This window comes from Gossypium hirsutum, chromosome D08, assembly GCF_007990345.1.
Source record: "Gossypium hirsutum isolate 1008001.06 chromosome D08, Gossypium_hirsutum_v2.1, whole genome shotgun sequence".
In the NCBI taxonomy this organism is placed as follows: domain Eukaryota; kingdom Viridiplantae; phylum Streptophyta; class Magnoliopsida; order Malvales; family Malvaceae; genus Gossypium; species Gossypium hirsutum.
Window position 1 is genome coordinate 69,384,771 of NC_053444.1, and position 18,431 is coordinate 69,403,201.

The 18,431-nt window shown below is 34.6% G+C and overlaps 2 protein-coding genes and 1 long non-coding RNA gene across 52 annotated transcripts; 1 reads left to right on the forward strand and 2 right to left on the reverse strand.

Moving 5' to 3' along the window:
• Positions 1-1,221: 1,221 nt before the first annotated feature.
• Positions 1,222-6,693, forward strand: LOC107940061 (RING-H2 finger protein ATL51). Of its 50 annotated transcripts, XR_005917589.1 has the most exons (10): positions 1,237-1,411; positions 1,526-1,626; positions 2,152-2,202; positions 2,286-2,379; positions 2,522-3,120; positions 4,290-4,539; positions 5,014-5,157; positions 5,568-5,678; positions 5,819-6,184; positions 6,285-6,693. XR_005917589.1 is itself a non-coding variant. In XM_041100097.1 (8 exons), exons 5-8 carry the CDS (start codon positions 5,111-5,113, stop codon positions 6,433-6,435), a joined length of 378 nt encoding a protein of 125 aa, XP_040956031.1. In that variant the 5' UTR covers positions 1,232-1,626; positions 2,152-2,379; positions 2,522-3,120; positions 4,290-4,539; positions 5,014-5,110; the 3' UTR covers positions 6,436-6,693. The 50 variants fall into 50 exon arrangements, 9 of the variants coding, with proteins under 9 accessions (XP_040956031.1, XP_040956037.1, XP_040956033.1 ...); XR_005917584.1 differs by having other exon boundaries at positions 1,233-1,411; positions 5,819-6,693; XR_005917590.1 differs by lacking the exon at positions 5,819-6,184 and having other exon boundaries at positions 1,234-1,411; positions 4,399-4,539.
• LOC107940060 (CMP-sialic acid transporter 2) lies at positions 5,841-13,343 on the reverse strand. The gene is made up of 16 exons (XM_041100108.1): positions 12,805-13,343; positions 11,917-12,108; positions 11,641-11,757; positions 11,216-11,272; positions 10,887-10,964; positions 10,670-10,714; positions 9,940-9,999; positions 9,698-9,820; positions 9,446-9,523; positions 8,973-9,042; positions 8,597-8,689; positions 8,300-8,448; positions 7,453-7,532; positions 7,124-7,169; positions 6,921-6,982; positions 5,841-6,516 (listed from the first exon to the last, which is right to left on the reverse strand). Exons 2-15 carry the CDS (start codon positions 12,082-12,084, stop codon positions 6,932-6,934), a joined length of 1,215 nt encoding a protein of 404 aa, XP_040956042.1. The 5' UTR covers positions 12,085-12,108; positions 12,805-13,343; the 3' UTR covers positions 5,841-6,516; positions 6,921-6,931.
• A 4,454-nt stretch (positions 13,344-17,797) lies between these two features.
• On the reverse strand, positions 17,798-18,268 carry LOC121220121 (uncharacterized). The gene is made up of 2 exons (XR_005917302.1): positions 18,089-18,268; positions 17,798-18,013 (listed from the first exon to the last, which is right to left on the reverse strand). It is a non-coding gene; the product is annotated as an uncharacterized lncRNA (long non-coding RNA).
• Positions 18,269-18,431: the final 163 nt, after the last annotated feature.

Here is an 18,431-nt window from a genome sequence, read left to right on the forward strand (position 1 = left end):
AAGCAAACCCATAGAATCCAGACAACATTCATCTAAAGGATCCATATTATAAGCATATGTTAGGAATGAAAAATCAATTCCGAAAGGAAGAAAGTTTGTAGTTAAATGCGTGATGAATGGACCAATATCCTAAGTTGAACCTAAAATCGGAGTACATGCACCACAAGGAAAATAATTATATCTTAGTTAAGACAGAGGAAGAATCATTGTGGCCTGAATAATTAAAAGCAAGAAATCTATAAATATATCTTAGGGTTGGTTCATGCACTAGCATATCAGACTAATTTACGCATAATATCATGTTTTGCTTGTCAAAATTTGAAATAGACATACTAAATGTATTACCAAGCAATCTGAGTTGAATTACGTTTGGGGTTTCAATAGTCTTAACAATATTTATATCGAAACTAAATGTTACATAAAATACGTATATGAGTTCAAAAAATGCAACATAGTAAATATTCACATACGACGTCCAACCAATAGCATCAAAATAATAAAACACAGAATCATACATATTAAGTGTATCAACGGTAAAGAGAAATATATACTTATAAGCTGGGATAGGACGATGCTGAATATCCTTGTATCTCGTATGGTGTTCGAGGGTCATGAAATTCATAAATCCCTGTGTATAAATTGCTTTTGTTTGGTTCTAAACTTACATGGTTGTCATGGTCCAACTTTGGCACAAAGGTGAAGAGCTTTACTTTTTTTTTTTATTTCCAAGCGTTTTGATTTAGCTTCGGTTTGAGGTTTCGACTGCAAGAAGTTTCGGTTGTGTGATAATATTTCTAGTAATTAAAGATGTTTTATAATTTTACAATTTTATAATATAGACAAGTAAAAGAATTGAAGAAAAAATTTTTAAATTTTTTTTAATATAATGTCTAACTTAATAAAACATAATTCATATAAAAATAATATTAAAATGAAATAAAAAATTATATTCTTTATTTCAAAATTTTCATAACTTTTTAGTTAATTTTAAGTCTTCCAAATTTTATGTTCTTTCAAATATTTTGTGGTTTTCAAAATTTGAGACCATAAAATTTGAAAAAAAGATAAAAAAATTAATATATAAAAATAGTATGAACAAATAATAAATGAAAAAGAGATATAATGTTTTTGTTTATTATTATTTTTCAATAGAGAATGCAATAGATGAAACTTTAAATGGCTAGATATATAATAAATAAAAACATATTTCATATATTTTTTTCAATAATAATAAAGAAATTAAGGGATCCATTGGAAACCCCCTCATATTTTCCTCTAGAGGTTTTTTGAGGCTAAAAAAGCCCAACTCAGTAGCACCAAAGCCAGTAGCTATGGCGGAATCAATTTGCAGAGCACTAAGAGACGGAGCTCTAGAAGGCGAGCTCAGATTCTTTATATTTCAGCAACAAAGGTGGATTATTTTACCTATTGGCTCTGGCACCGGAGTTATGGACTCTGGTTCTAAGTCATAGGACTCATATTCTTTATATTGCTGATATTAGCTTTGTGATTATGTACTTGGAAGTGGTTCCTGGTTATTTGGTTCTTGAATTCGGGACCAGTAGTGGCTCCAACGGGACATGTGTATACCTTTGATTTCCATTAACAGAGGGCTGCCTCAGCTAGGTAAGCCTTAATGTTTATCGTTTGCAAAAGTGCATTGTGATGAAATATGATATATTTGCTTAGGTTGAACTTGAATTCTGGGTTATCTTGAGTTGATGTCTTCATGGATCTACATTTTGTTGCTGTGATACTTCATTGTCTCTAATTGTGTCGGCTTCCAGATCTTTATTAGTTTCTTTAGTAAGTGCATTGTTATGAAATTTTGGTTTCAAAGATAGTTAATATGATTTTAGAAACTGCTTAGGTTGAGCTTGAATTCTAGGTGGATTTCAGAAGTCTGTTCAGGTAGATGTATTCTTCGATCGACATTCTGTTGCTGTCATGCTTCATAGTCTCAAACTTATCTTGGTTTTATGGAACCTTGCGTAGGTCTCATTTATGATGCATATTTTGTCCCATTATATGGTTTCTGTTTGTCTAATTGATACTAGAAAGATCAAAGGATGGTTGTTTTTTTTTTCTTTGATTCTTCTGTGTTGGTTCGCAAAAGAGGGAATGTTTTACAATTTTTCACTCCTTCAACAGAGAGGACTGGAATAAGCGCTTTAGTCACTGTGGGAGTCCGAGATATTCAGGGTGAGGCTTTTCCGATCAGTTTTCTAGGTTGGCTGACTCTGTATTTCTGGACCTACCGCAACCTTGGCTAACCATTCCTTCAGCTTGAAACATGTTGAAACAAGATGGAACTCTGTTCCTTCTCACCTTGCATCGGACAAGTGCAACTTCATGTGAAACTTAGATTTGACTTTACAGGTAACATATTAGAAACAAGTTATCCTATCTTGTTCAAGCAGTTTTTCTTTTAAAGCATCATGAACTTTGCTTATAATATGCACAAATATATGGACCTTTGAAATGCTGCTTCACATGTATGAAATCCATGAATGGAAAATAGATCACTTGAAGGTCAATGATGGGAATTCCACTACATGCCCTCCACGCAAGAGGAGGCAGCCTTCAAGTGAAGCAAGTGTGGGGGACAATGCAAGTTCTCCGTCAGTCATGGCTTGGCCATCTGCCGAAACTTGAGGGCATACCGGATATTTGACATTCGCAAGGAAGTGTTTCTTGAAAAAAAAAACTCTTTAACAAGTTGCAATCAATTCAAACACTGAGTTTTCATCCTGCTATTATGATTGATTCTTTGCTCACTCAGTGACACATTCCTGAGTATTCACTTTACAAGTTTTCATCCTATTTTTGGCCGGGTTTTAAATCACTGTTGTGAGTTTAACATTGTCCAAGTTCAGGTCAGACCAGGCCTACAGGTATCATAGTGTCTTTTGATAATTAAATGATACATTAAACAGGTTCCAACGTCTCTCTAAATTCTTGATGAGAGACCCTTCTTTCTCCTGTAAATTGTGTCTACTCTGTCTCCCTTTATTCTGATTTTTACCTTTTTTTCTCTTGTTTTTATTTATTTTCTCTTCCTCCCTTTCTTTACTACAGTAGGACATTGAAAGCCCCTTCTTCATCGGATTGCAATTTCAGGTATGATTTTCACTTCTACTAACTTTTTCTTTTCACGTCTTTTTTAGTTTCAGACCTATGCTTATCTTCTTTTATTTCTGTGGGTATTGTGGTTTTCATCTCTGTTTTAGTTTTTAGATTTATGCTTCTTTTTTTGATTTTTCAGTGTATTTTTGTTATTCGTTTTGGTGTTTAGATCAGCCTTATGAAACACTGCTTATATTCGTCTTTTTAAATCTTGTGATGTCGTCATTTTTTTGATAGTTTATCGCCTGTTATGTGTTTTATTTTTTTTCGATTGTTTGTTTTCTGTATTTAAGGACATTTTCTTGCAAATCTTTGAGTCCTATTTATGAGATTTTACAGTGAAGATATGTTTCTAACAACTATATAAGTATCTACCGTAAAACCCTAACTGATTAGCAGAAAATAAATGGAAATATTTTCTTGTTTCTTTCCCTTTGTCGTCTCCTGATTTTCCCTTTTCCAACAAGTAAAAACATTATATTTGTTGAAGGAATAAGAAAACACTAATTAAATCATACTGAGTTTTTAAATATTTTCAGAGAATTTGACATTAAATACTGGGGTTAATTTTCATTCTTGTTCTACCCCGGGGATATCCCGTCATATCCTGATCGGGATAGGCTATTTCAAGAATATCCCCATCATATCCCGTCCCGATTCTTCGTTTTTAGTGCCCGGTTCAGCTGTTTTGGTATCCGGTCCAGGTTTTTTAAGTGTTTGGACCGGGCTACCTGTCGTACTTATTCCAACTAGGGATATCCCATTCCCGGGATATCCCGGTTGGGGGATACCCTTGGGAAGGATACCCCGGCTTAGGTATATCCCATCCAGGGATATCTCTTTGTTCTTAAGTTTATTCCTTTATGTTATGGACAGCTGTATAAGCGGTACTGATACTCAGTTTCTATGAAACCCAACAGTAACTTTAAAATAGCCCCAAATACCAATAAACAATAAATGCCAACACCAATATTACTGGTATTTAAAAAACAGAAACAATTTCCAAAATTTATTCTTTTGAAAATAAATAATAATAATAAAAGTCTAGTCCAGAATGTAATTTTTGAAAATAAACAATGCCCCTTTATTTTTTATGCGTCTCTATCTCTAGTTTCAGATATATGCTTCGTTTTACTAATATCTTAAATTAGCTTTTGTCATAGTTTTCGGTTTTCAGATTAAAAGAATCAGGCCACGTTTGGTTGGTTCCCTCTTTATTCTTGGAAGAATATCAATGCTTTTGTTTGGTTGGTTCCCTCAAATGCGTAATAGGGATTCAGTGCTGAATGCCTTGAATGGCCATTCCGACCATGGCCGAGGAGAAATAAAGAAAATTCTTCCCAAAATCTCCTTCACACTTTCTCTGCAAATGCGTTCAAAGTTGCTTCTTTTATCATAGCATTACACTTTCAGGTTAGCAGATTTTTCTTTTCAAGTTTAATTTCGTTTGGTTTCTGTTCTTGCAATAATCAAATTTTGTTTTAGAAGGGTTTTTGGTGATGGGTTTTCTTTAAAATTTTCTAAAGACATAAGCTACAACTCAACTCCCAAATCTCTTTCTTTTGGGGGAGATAATATTTCGTTCTCTTATGGAAAACCTATGGACTAGAATTGAATTGCTTGGAGTCAATTGTAATCACCACATCAATCCCTTCCTCTTAATCCTTGTTTTATTATTTCGATTTTGCTGCTGGAGACGACAAAAATAAACTAATTAATGGAAGAGAGAACTCAAAATTTGATGAATTTATATTGTCTGTAATACTCACGCATATCTCTTTTGCAATATTTGTCATTCTTTAAATTAGAGTTTTATTCCCAAATTTCTTACTGATAATCACTTAGTCTTCATTATTGTATTTTTACAGTATTTCAGATTTATTTCAGGTTTGGTGATATGGTGCAACAGATGAAAATTTATTAAGAAATATACGTTATAGTGCTTTGGAGCAGACAAGTTGATGTCCAGACACTAGAGGGTCAAATGGAAACAGAAGTTATGGTAGCGTGCAGTATAGACAGCTCCTTCAGGTATAAATGGAGTTGGAAATAGATATAGATGTGTCTGCATCCTCTTCCAAGTACAAGATGTCTCCGATTCCCTATTATTGTAGTATAAATTCTACTGGTTTAGGTGGATCTACAATTTATTAACATGGGGCATTACTTGTTGGCATTTCTTTGCGTTTATCACATTTATTGGTGTCAAAATACAATATGCTGAAGTGTGTCATCTGTTACTCTGTTCGGAGTAATAACCTCTAATTTGAAATGGTTGTGTCAGTTCTTCCAGTGCTCATGTATCAGGGTTGGGTGACCTAAACATGCCATACTTCTTACAACTTGCTGTCAAGTGCGATAAAAATTAGGTCTCCTTTCCAATTTTGTTGTGACATTGGAACCTCTACATGTCTTGCTCATCTTTTATATTCAATTAACAGATGTTACATATGCCTTTTGGAGTATGAAGAGGGAGATAGCATGCGGATATTTGCTTGTAACCATGAATTCCACAGAACTTGTATAGACAAGTGGCTCAAGGAGGTTCACAGGTAGGATGGATGATTATTATTGCAATGTTTTTAAATTAACATTATGGTAAATATGTGATTAAGGGTGTGCTAGATAAAATAGATGTGTCATTTCTTCCTCAGAAGTATAACATGGGTTGTAGTTACACTCCACATGTTAGGTTATCTTTAAGAACAGTGAAGTGAAACGGAAAGACCAACGGTCATATGAGGCTTGAAAGACTCATCAATATTCCCCTTTGAAAATTTTGGACAAATGAATTTTTTGTGTTATATGGTGAAACAACAAATATAGAACTGCCAAAGGATGATGCTGGCATCAAGTATAGCTTGTTGGTCCAACAGCCTTTGGAATGGCATGCAAGTGCATGTTGGAGCAGGGAGATTGATAATATCTGTGAGATCATGGTAGATGGTTTTCCTGACTACCACATGGAAACCTCCAACCCCATTGATGGTTTTCCTGACTACCACACGAATTCTGCAACATATGGCTACTGAACTGAATTTGAATATGCGAAGTGATGGTTATTTCAAACTTCATATTTGTTGTTTTTTTTTTCTTTGATTCTTCTGTGTTGGTTCGCGAAAGAAGGGATGTTTTACTATTTTTCACTCCTTCAACAGAGAGGACTTCGAGAGGACTGGAATAAGCACTTTAGTCACTGTGGGAGTCCGAGATATTCAGGGTGAGGGATTTCTTGATCAGTTTTCTGGGTTGGCTGACTCCGTATTTCTGGACCTACCGCAACCTTGGCTAGCCATTCCTTCAGCTTGAAACATGTTACAAGATGGAACTCTATGTTCCTTCTCACCATGCATCCGTATTTCTGGGTCCGTACCAAAACAAATTCCCTCCCTGCAACAAATTACAACTGCTGTGTCAGATTCATCCTCCAGCAGTTCAACAATACTAGTTACTAATCTTATGAAAACTGTAACTTAGGGACAGGGAAGGCATGATCTGCATATTATAGATACACCTAAACCTAGACCTGCTGAGTTTAATCATAGTAATACAAAGGCTTTCCATTTATCCATTTTGTTTCATCTAGACTTGAAGCCCCCTGGCTGTTATTTCCTTGACAAATAAATAATCCACCAAGAGGAACAAGTTTGGTCCAGGTAACATACAGCTTTATTAACAATGAATGAATAACAGCACTCTACCTCTTTACCAAGGAACTTGTGCAGCAATTAAAAACACATGAAATATTTTCAAAATTAAGAAGTTGACTCCCAGAACAAAACGCTTTCACATACTCCCTAAAACTTTAAGTTGGAAGAAGTGGTTGTCTCTCGTCGGATCCAACACGATGACTAGCCTGGAAAGAGACAAATTAACATTAATTTGTATGTCCAAAAAAAAGAAGAGAAAGAAATAACATTAATTTGGAATGCAATCAGACAATCAGAAAAGACCATCTCCCAGGGGAAACTTAACTACTTTTACATTAAATTCATACCTCTTCATGTGCTCCTGCTGCTATATTAATGAAAGATTCCTTGGACCTAAGATATATATTGGAAAAAAGAAAATAAATAAAAATAAAGAATGTGTAAACTCCATTCAAGAACTAACTTAAACATTTTTCCATATATATTATAGATAAATTCGGTTGGGTTCTTCTGCCAAATTCTAGTTAGACTGTTGCTGAAGAAGGTACAATCATTATCCCTACCGCATCCATCAAAAGCATGAAGCAGGAACAATCTAACTTGAACTATTGAAGAAAGGTAAAGGCATAAAACCCGGGGGGGGGGAGCCATGGAAAAGAGAGCTATTTTCATTTACCTGTGGTTTTCCTTATAATCTACCGGTTCTAGCATTCCATTCTCTTGTTCTTCTTTGACTTTGGAAAGCGGCGAAAAGAACTAGGGAGAAAATAAAACATCAAATAATCTCATAAACAAGAAGTAGAGGTGCTCGTTGGCCGAGTGGGCCCACTCGGCCCATACAGGTTATCTAAACCAATTTTCCAAGCCTGAGCCTAGCTTGGCCCGAAAAATAGGCAAAAGATCCAAGCCCACCCATATTTGATTTTTTAAGATTATTTTATTTAAAAATAACTTTTAAAAAATATAATACACTAAATGTACTAAAAGAAAAATCTAAAGTAAGAGTTTTTTTAACACATTACAAATGCATTAAAAAGTACTTATATTAAAAACAATACCATAAATATAATAAATGTTTTATTATATTAAAAAACACAAATAAACATAATAAATCTTTTATTGTATTAAATATTATTTTTAAAATTTTATATTTTGGGTTGGGTTATTTAATTGGGTAAGTCTTTTTTTTTTTGGGTAATGAATTTAATTGTTATTGGGTTAAAGATTTAATATAAATATAAATATACATAATTATTATTTAACATATATAATTAATATAATTATTTTTATATTATAATATATTCGGGTCAGGCCAAAAATCTTACCCAAGCCTAGACACATATAAAAAACGGGTTTTAAATTTTTACCCAAGCTCATGTTCAAGCCTCATTTTTTTATCCAAACTCTCCAAGTTTTCAAATAGGCCTAGGCGATGGCCCGGCCCATGAGCAAGTCTACAAGTAAACAAGCAGAATTCCATAGAAAGCTAGTCATCAGTATGGCAGCATCCTTTTCCAATTTACCTGGTGCATTGAGATGAACACAATTGAAATTCCTAGGATGAAGTTCATGGTCAAAGTATGGCCAAACAGAGTAGCAGATGCTATGCCGGTAAAGATAGTAGCAACAGTTGAAGAGTACTTCTTCAGAATTGTATCTGAATGCAAAAAGACAATGAGTTGAAAACAATTATGTCTCGAAAACAAAACAGGTGGGATGCTCATTGAAGCCATCTTTTAGTTAGTTCTATTTCAATTCAAGCTTAGATGAAAACTAATGAAATTATATAAACTATTAGTGTATGACCTGCGTATTTGAAGAAAAAGAGGATAAAATTCCCTGTGCTGCATTGTTACATATAAGAAACATGGTGGCTTTGGAATGTCCTTGTAGGATATCAAAGCTACTAGGACCTGAAATAATCCAAATGAGAACATCAAAATATCAGACTCACAAGTCAGGATCTAAAATTGGCCTAATAGTTGCTGAAAATAATAATTGCTGGAGAAATAACCGAAGAGGCTTCTAACACAAGTAAATATTTTGAAGCAGAAAGCTTGTTCAGAATTGAAATACTTAAAGAAGACTTTGAAGAAAGCAACCTAGGCCAAAAGTAATTTAATTCTAGAGCCACTAGCCTTCTTCATAAACTTTTAACATGCTTTAAAGAATTGAATATTATATACTTTACCATACCTTTGACAACAGTTGTCCCCAGTATTGCCAGAAAGTTAAATATAGCACCATAACCATATAAAAATAAGTTCTGCAAACCAAACAAGAGCAAAAAGAAATTAGGGGATGACCATATAAAAGTAATCCTTTAGCCTTTAGGAGCCGAGCCAAAGTGCAAAATTCTAGTGATTCAATTCAGCAGATCCTTGTATGACCATGCTTGATAGCTGCACGTAACCCTTGTAGTGGCAGAGAGAAATACTGTTCAATAGGTTTCCAGACAGTCGAACTTCATAATATTGGAACTGAGAAAATAAAATTAAAACCTTAAGAAAAGAAACTAAGCTCTGGCAGACATACCAGATACTAAGGCTCAATAATTATTACAATTCTAACATCAAATCGATCACTCCCTTTGAAACTAACACAACATCTCTAAAAGCATTTCTCAGAACAGATCAAATACCACCAATGCAGGGAATCCTAAAAAATACCTGAAGATAGATGCTTGTCTCATACTGACTCTTAAGAGCATACTCATTGTAGACAGAAGCCAAAGATGGAACAGTTACCTGAAAGATTAGGTCTAATGTCAGCTTCTGGCATGTGTAAAATCAAATAATAGGGAACGAAAAAGAGATGTGGAAGAATGATAAACAAAGAACAACTTTCTACTAAAACTGATTGCATGGTCCGCACAAAAGAGACATGCTAAATCTAAATTACAGATACCCAAAAGTACTTACAAAGATCAATGTGTAGATGTAAGCACCGGTTGTAACGTGAAGACCCAAACTTGTACTACCCTCAGGTAAAGAACGCAGCTGATTTACACTAATTCCAATGAGCAATAGAGCAAGAGCTTCCCACTGCAAAATAAACACAAAACAAGAATCAGATGTGCACTTAGTGAAAAGAACTTATTGCACTGACGTGCACCTGGTTTTTTAATTTTTTTGTTATGCAGTTGAGAAGTTTTAAGCCTAACCTGTATCACAGAAAATCTGCGCCTCATAATCATCTTCAGCAGAACAGCAATTACCAAAACCTGCATGATCATCGAGCAAATATAGAAAATTTCGCAAGGAGCACAAACAATTGTTTTTTTTCCTAAAAAAAACTATTTCCAACATCTTAGAGGAATGAAAAAAATCCTCCTAGTAACACTATGCAAGTGTCACAAGCCAAGACTTAAGCTCAAGATTGTGTGGCTCTTGATCCCGTGAATGCACTCATCCAGATCCAATATCTGCCTTCCCACACACAAGGAAGTATCACCATTACTGAATTGGCAACAATGTTGATGCAAATAAGGGTCAATAAATAGTAAGAACTTGTTAGAAATTAGCATGTCCCAATTTGAACCAAGCTTTTTTCTGTATCCAAATTCCAAATACCATAAACTCAAAGAAAAGGAGAACAAAAGAGGCTACTCAAGCAAGAAACTACCCAGCAAATTGTAACCCCAATTAAACTCTCATAAAGAATAAATGTCTAATTGCGGAGAAACAAGAATCTCAGAACTTAAGAATATATCTTCTTGAGCAATAAACTAGCCGATAAATGTGCGTCAGTGGAGTAATAGTACTATGGAATAACTCATCAACGACATATGATAAGATAAAGAAAAGTTCCAAGATCTAAGCACACAGACAAATCAAAACTAATAGCTTCCAGTAGGAACCATGGTTTGATACATTATTATGATGAAATATTACCTTGAGGTTGCTCAGCATCTTCACGGTTGCAGGATTGAAATAAAGCTGCCAACAAGCAATTCACACTAGCTATGACTTAAAGCCTTTATCATGCTAAAAACATATCCCGGAAGGAAGACATTGCCAGACAGTATATTGACAATTAAAAACATAGAGTGCAATGATATTAACCAAAAGCATCAAGAAAATGCTGCAGGGAACCTTTTAAGAAATATACCTGCATGATGAATTTCAGATAGTTGTTGATGGCATAAAGAAGTGCTGGAACGGCTAGGAGAACATTGTTCCTAGCTGCCTGCAAGAAATTATGATCATTGCTAGGGTTATCTTATAAAAAAAGAATCATTTCAAAATTACATCTTTTGGTGACAAGAATAATAAAGCATTATCAGAATCTAGTGGACATGATTGATATGCAAAATGATAGCTGAAGTAGGCAATCTGTAGCTTCAAATAAAACTATTAAACTTACAGACTTGTTATTACAACTTCTTTTACCAATGCCTCTCAAGTACAAACCTTGTATGTCATTAAAAAAAACTGTACCTGCATGAATGTGGAAATTGACAGAAGGGGCTTTTCACCAACTTTCTGACGTCTAGCCTGTAAACATGTAAATATTGGTTTTAATGAATTACTATACTGAAGTCAAGGGAGGCTTATGAAATGGCTCCACTTGATTTATTAACAGAAGATTACGTTATTATATTGAAAAGTCCATTTATTTCCAACATGCAAATTATTCCCATCACAATGTGCACACAAGCACCATGAGTGTACTTCTCAAACAGTTCCATCTACATCAAATAGGATAGTCACGGCAATCACATGATAAAACCATATAAAGTTCAACACACATTAGGTCAATCCAATGAGGCAAAGTGCTGTTATCCTATGAAACTTATCCAGTAGAAAGGTTGAATCAAATAAAGAAAACAAGTAAATCAATGAAGAAATAATTTGCAATGTACCTGTAAAATCAGCATAAGAACTGCAAATAGAACCTTTGCAACCTCTGTCAAAAAATTAACACTAATGGGGCTAAACATGAAGCGTCCGTCCACCTTAGACATATAAACCAAAATAGGCTGGTAGAAAAAGAGAATATCAAACATGTGAAGAATCAAGATGAGTAGAGGAAAGCAAAGAAAGACAAGCTATCTGGGAAACTGTAGAACAGTAAAAAAAAAAGAAAAAAGGTACGATAACAAAGAATGCAAGGAAAGCACAAATTGACAATAAATTACCTGGAAACCAACAAGAACACAATCACCTACGACCAAGAGAACATTAAGGGCACGTTGCTTTGATGATACCCTGCTTTTATGGCGGTCGTAAGCCCTAGACACACCTCGGGTAGTTGGGGAAACCAACTTCGAATGGCAGACACTGCATTCTATCGTCCCGTTTTTCATTGGTTTGCCCCAAATCTGTAATAACTACAAAACAAACAAAAATAAGATAAGTCGATGTAATTTAAGCGCTTAAACTCCAAATAGTAAATACTAATACCTAAATAAACAAAACAAAACATACGAGACACGCAAAATCTAGTGGAAGTCAGTCACACAGAACCGATATTCTAAGAAAACGGAGATATGGATGCCATTGTCAAAGTTGGGTGATAATTTGAAATTCTGAAAATCAGCAGAGTCTTGTCGGGTTGCTGTGAGCATAATAAACTGTTTTCGCTCGAATAGATACATATAGATAGATCCTATAGACTCAGGAAGGAGAAATTAATAAGGAAAATCCGTTCCAAATTTAGTGAGAAAGCAAGAGAAACATCAATATCATTACGGCGGATCTACGGTCAACAATCAGTAGCTGGATTTTTATAATCCAATAAGCAACTTAAAACAATTAAAGCAATACACACAAAAATATAGTGAAATAATTCAAAAATCCAGATCCTGCTAGCTGTAACAACCTCGAGGTTGTTCTGTTACGGGAAAGGCAAGCAAATTATGAAGAACTAACAAAAATAGGAAACATAATTGGATGGCAAATAAATGAGATGAGATGAGATCCTGATAGTAGAGTTGACAAAGGAACTGAGGCTTAAAAAGAGGAAAGAAAACAAGAGAATGTGAATGATAAAATGGGATTAGTAAATAAATTAAGCTAACCTTTACCTAATTAATGTGTGAGCGTTTTTGTTGGCCAAGGTTCCTCTAATAAGGCCTGTCCTCCAGAACCAGAGGAGCTTTAAAATGGCGCTACCAGATCCGGAATTCTACCCCTTCTCTAAGTCTCGTCCAGATTTATATATCGGATGCGGAAGAGAAATTAAATTCAATCAGAAAATCCTTCCGCAAAGCAGCAGTGCTTACTGCTTAGAAGATGCGATCAGATCATGCGAAGAATATGCAGGGAGAGAGAAAGAGAGAGAGATCTTTTAAAATTAAAACAAATTAGTCCTTCTCCTAAGTCCTAGTCCTACACCTACAAAGTCTTAGCTTACAAACAACATCAAGGTCAAATTCTACAAATAATCCCTACACTCTATGCATATTGCGGAAGTAATACCTATACTCCAATTTAATTAAAATTAATTTCGTACTTTTCTATTTATCCCGATTAAACTTGCTAATATTACACCGGCTACAACAATCAGAACTAGTGACCAGTCTCTAAAGTACCTCAACTTATGTTGGGATTACAATGATTTCTCTCATTATATTCCAACCATAGAAGGTAAATATAGGTGCGTTCTATACAATCAGGTGTGCCATTATTGTTGATTGTCCGGGAGCAAATGTAGAGCTGATGAAATTAGACTTTAAATTTCAAAAACTAATATAAATTAAATCATCGTATATATAATTATTATTTATTAAATTTACATTAAATTTTTATTTAATAATGATTTTGAAATTCCGAAAGAAATTTATGAATTTAACATACTTTCCAAATATATATTACATTAAAACTCATCTTATTCTTCAAGTATACATTTAACTTTTACAAATTATTAAAAAAAATGATCCCCATTAACGTTAAAAAATAGTGTACCGATAATTCTTTCTGAGTTTTAGCAATTTATGCCAGATTAATAATTTTCTTGGAATAATAACTTGTATAGCCACAAGACGGAGCACCTAAGATGGTGCAAGTTTATACGCTATCAATATTAATATCTAAGTATGCATATCTTATAAGGGTTATGTCTAACAAATATTTATGGGATAAAAAAAATCATAAACAAACTGATTTTTTAGGTAAAAGATCTCTCTCAAGTCAAAATTGACCCGAAAAATAAAAATTTTAACGTGTCTAAAATTATTTTTTTCTAATCACTTTTTCATAAACTATGTCAAATTTATCATTAGAATTTAAACCCTTCACCAATTCCCTTTAATCTTAGTGTGTATTTCATATTTTATCAACCAAAGTTGGGTAATTCAGTTACATCTCTAAGGCCAAAGCTATCATATTATTAGATAATTAGATTTAAACATGAGTTTAACTACAAGTTTAAATTTTAAATTTAAAAAATAGGCTTAAACAAGAAATAATATATATTTTCCTAAACAGATCAAACATAAGATTTTTTTATCCGAATCCAATCTTTGTTTTCTACTCTCTAACAGTTTTTCAAAAACACCACAACACAGTCTACAAGCAAATAAATTCAAGAAAACATTTCTGCTAAATTAAAAAAAAAACAATAAGATGTTAAGAATTTTTATTTCTTTTTTTAAAACATCAAATTAAACTATTATTTAGAAAACATACGGCAAAAAAAAAAAAAACCAGGGCCCAAACATAAGTCTCTGCCCCATTCCACCAACAAACACAACAAAAATCAGGTTAGAATTTTGAAAACATTAGAGAAAATAGTACAAAAAGCTTAAAATAAAGGTTTTGGTTATGCCTTAGCTAGTTTTAAGCTGAAAAGGATGGGGAGAGATGTCGGAGAAGAGTTAACAGGAATTCTTGCCAGGAAAACAAAGGACTTAGTGGAGGAAAAGAAGTGTGAATTACAGAGTTTGGATGAAACAGTAGCTGGATTGATGAAAATAAGAATGAGTTGTTTCAAACTGGTTTGAGAGAGGCCACAGTTGACTGGTAACTTATCAGGGATTGAATAATGCATACATTTAGATTAGTTTTGATAGGAAAATGGAGAAACAACCGTTGAAGATGAGGGTGGTGGTATAAGTCGCCGTTCCAACAGAAGATTATGAGTGGTCTGTGGAAGGATCTGCTTGCTCCTCTTGTAGGAACTTACACTTAGGTCCAGAACTTGAAAGAAAAGAAAAGGAGAAATTGGAACACATGTATGAAAATGTCAGGAAGCCTTTTGTTTCTCTTCTCTTTAGCATGAATGAATATTCTTTGATAAAACAATGAATAAATAATAAATATATCAATACGGAGCAGAGTTTTCTGATTACGAATCAACAATGCAGATATGCTCTCTCTCTCTCTCGCATTTTTTGGTAGGTAAGTCTCTGCTTTGTGGACTGCTCTCAGTCATTCTGTAAGTCTTGCTTTGTTAACTGCCAGTCACTTTCCTTTTTCTTTCGTTTTTTTCTTAGAGGCGATTCTTTTCTTCTTCACTTCTCTCGAGAAAACTTCCATTTTTAGCATACTTGGAGCATTTGTTCCGGCATCCATGATTGTTGTCCTTTACTACTTTGACCACAGTGTCGCATCTCAACTTGCTCAAGAGAAAAAGTTCAATCTGAAAAAGCCACCTTCTTACCACTACGACCCTCCTTTTGGGTTTTCTGGTGGTACTATTCTCCGATGCTGAACCTATTGACCAAGTCTGACATGATATATAGTAACTAATGATATGGTGTTTAGTAGGCCATATTATATGGTCTTATTGGCATTCCACAGTCTCCAATGCATACAAAAAGCTTAGCAACTCTGAAACACCAGGTAGTAGATAGTTTGTTCTAGTTAATGATATATGAATTCACAGTGGCAATTAACTGAAATTCCTTCCATCATTCTCTATGTGGTTATGAGTTTCTTATTGCCTTTAACGGCTATTGCGTAATAAGCTTGTATCGACAGCTCGACAATGTACAAGTAAAAATGCAAACCTGAGTCAACTAAATTTAAGCATGCAAGAGGCATACAATGAAATGCAAACTCCTCTAGTTTATCAACTCCCGTCCACTCTGGTAACATCATTTTGAATTTACTCCATCAATTATCATCCTCCGTTTGTTCTTACCCTTTTGAGTGAAATAAGGACTCAAACATCTAAAAGAATCCACGATCTGACTGGCCTCAAGTACTGGCTACATTGATGCACCTGTGGATGGCACCATACTTGACGTGGATAAGGAAATCCATGAGCTTTTACCTGTTGAAGTCAAAGAACAGCGTCTCAGTAACCTTCTTCAGGCACTGATGGTTGATGGGTGTGTCGCAGCTATGCCTTTTCTTAAGAAGATCCCCACTGCTGTAAGTAGAAGATACAAGTATGCTTACTTTTTCATTGGGTATATCATAAAAACTATCATGTATATACATGTTGCAAAGTGGCCATTCATGCAATGGCGAACGCGCAATGTTCCCTTGATTTCCATAAGTTGCCTCACATATTCTAATGGGTCTATCAAAAACCCCAGTGCCGCTGCCAACTATGATTTCCCCACTTGGAAAGGCATGTGCTAGGATGGATCTTACTGCAGTGCAAGATATCTTACTGAAAACTGGTTATAAAGAAGAAGAAGGTGCAGACAATGAGGTGGGTTACGGCCATTTTACTTTGTCAATGTCACATAATAACTGGCCATGCATGGTTTCACTTGTCTGTCCCTTCTGTGGTTTAATTTGCTGGCACCGTGTGATTGCTGAAGCTGTCATTCCAAGAGTGGACACAACAGGTTCGGGATATGCTGAATACAAAGAAATTTGGAGATATTGCATTTAGGGACAAAGATTTTAAAAATGCTATTTATTACTACTCAAAGGTACCTTTCTTCATGTGGACGTGTTGTACTTGTTTACTATTTGACAAGCTTGCTTACTGGGATGTTATATTAAACATAAGTTTTTTTTTGTTTTTTTTTTATTCTAGTTGTTAGAAAATATTTATTGGCCTCTGAATAATCTCCAAAAGAGAGTTTAGCCTGATAATATTTCAAGTTCGGAGTCCAACTTATTTTCTTTAGCTACATAATTATTTTGGGTATTAGGGAATTGCTTTAGCTCTATCAATCTGCTTTGTTCCTCCATTTCCTTTGTACATGCTTGCAAACTAATTTCAACCCGTGTTTTCAGTTTTAAAAGTTAGTAAATGTTTTCCCCTTGAATGCAGTTGGTAGCGATGATGTCTGTTCCTTCTGGTACTGTATTTGTGAGAAGAGTCCTTTCATACTTGATTATTGGCCAACCAGAACTTGCCTTGAGAGATGCCATGCAGGCTCAGGTGTGGTTGCCCTAGTGCCCCACTGCCTTCTACATGCAAGCTCTTGCTCTCTCCAAGCATGGAATGGAAACCGATGCACAGGACATGCTTAATGATGGAGCCTCATTTGAGGCAAAGAAGCAGAATGGTTGGCGTGTCTAAGCAGTAATCAAGCAGTATTGTTATTTTTTATTTCCAAAAAATAGAGTTTGGCATAAAGAAATGTGTAAATGATATTAAATATGATGGAATAAAATAGAGTATGAAAAAGACATTTGGTTCTGCTGCTGCTGATTTTCTGAACAAGTTTTAGTAGAGCACTTGGATCCACCAAAACTCAGCACCACCAGAACCCGAAACCTAATTCCTAAAAAAATACTTTTTGTCCCTGTAGTATGAAATAAAGCATTTGACCCTCCATAGTATTTAATTTTGTAAGGTTAAACCCCAAAACCATGACATGAATTTTCTTTCGATATGTGGCATTACTGAATAGAATGGGTTCGATCGTCTTGACCAGGGCCACTCAAGAAAAGATCAAAGCTACAATTATAGAGATGTGAAATGTCTTAGAAGACAAGGGTGAGTCATGCTAGTAGATACATGGAAAATCGTACCGAACTACATTTGCGGGTGGTGAAACGAACTTTGAGATACTTGAAGGGTACCACTAAATTTGGAATCTCCTATAAGAAGGGAGGAGAAGATGAACTTGTTTACACTGATAGCAACTATGCTGGAGATATAGAAGATAGAAAGAGTACCACCACAGAAGCTGAATTTATTGCTGTAACATCATGTGCATGTCAAACAACATGGTTACAAAGGGTGTTGGTGAAATTGGACAAGAACATGAGAAATTGATCACTATTTTTTGTGATAACTGCTTGGCAATCAAGCTCTCCAAAAATCCAGTAATGCATGGTCGCAGCAAACATATTGATGTGCATTTTCATTTCCTTCGAGACCTGACAAAGACCGATAATATTAAACTGGAGCATTGTAATTTGTGAAGGATCAGCTAGCAGAAGTGATGACCAAACCTCTTAAACTGGATCAGTTTTGTATGCTGAGAAGATTCTTGGGTGTCTGTGCAGAAACTGATATAAACTAAATGTTTAGAGCATTTTTATTTTGAAGGGAGGAATTGTTAGGATTTGATAATATGTTTTAGGTTGTTTGGATAATAAATCACTTTTGTTTAGGGATTTTTATTTGTTTGATTTATTCAAATTGACTCATAACTTCTTTTTTTCTTTCTATTTTCAATTGTGATGTAAAGTCATTTTCTCCTTCAATAATGGACATTTAATTCTTTTCAAAATTCTCTTTACCTTATAAAATGAGTTTCTTGAAATAGCTCTGTCTCATTCTGTTCTTTTATCT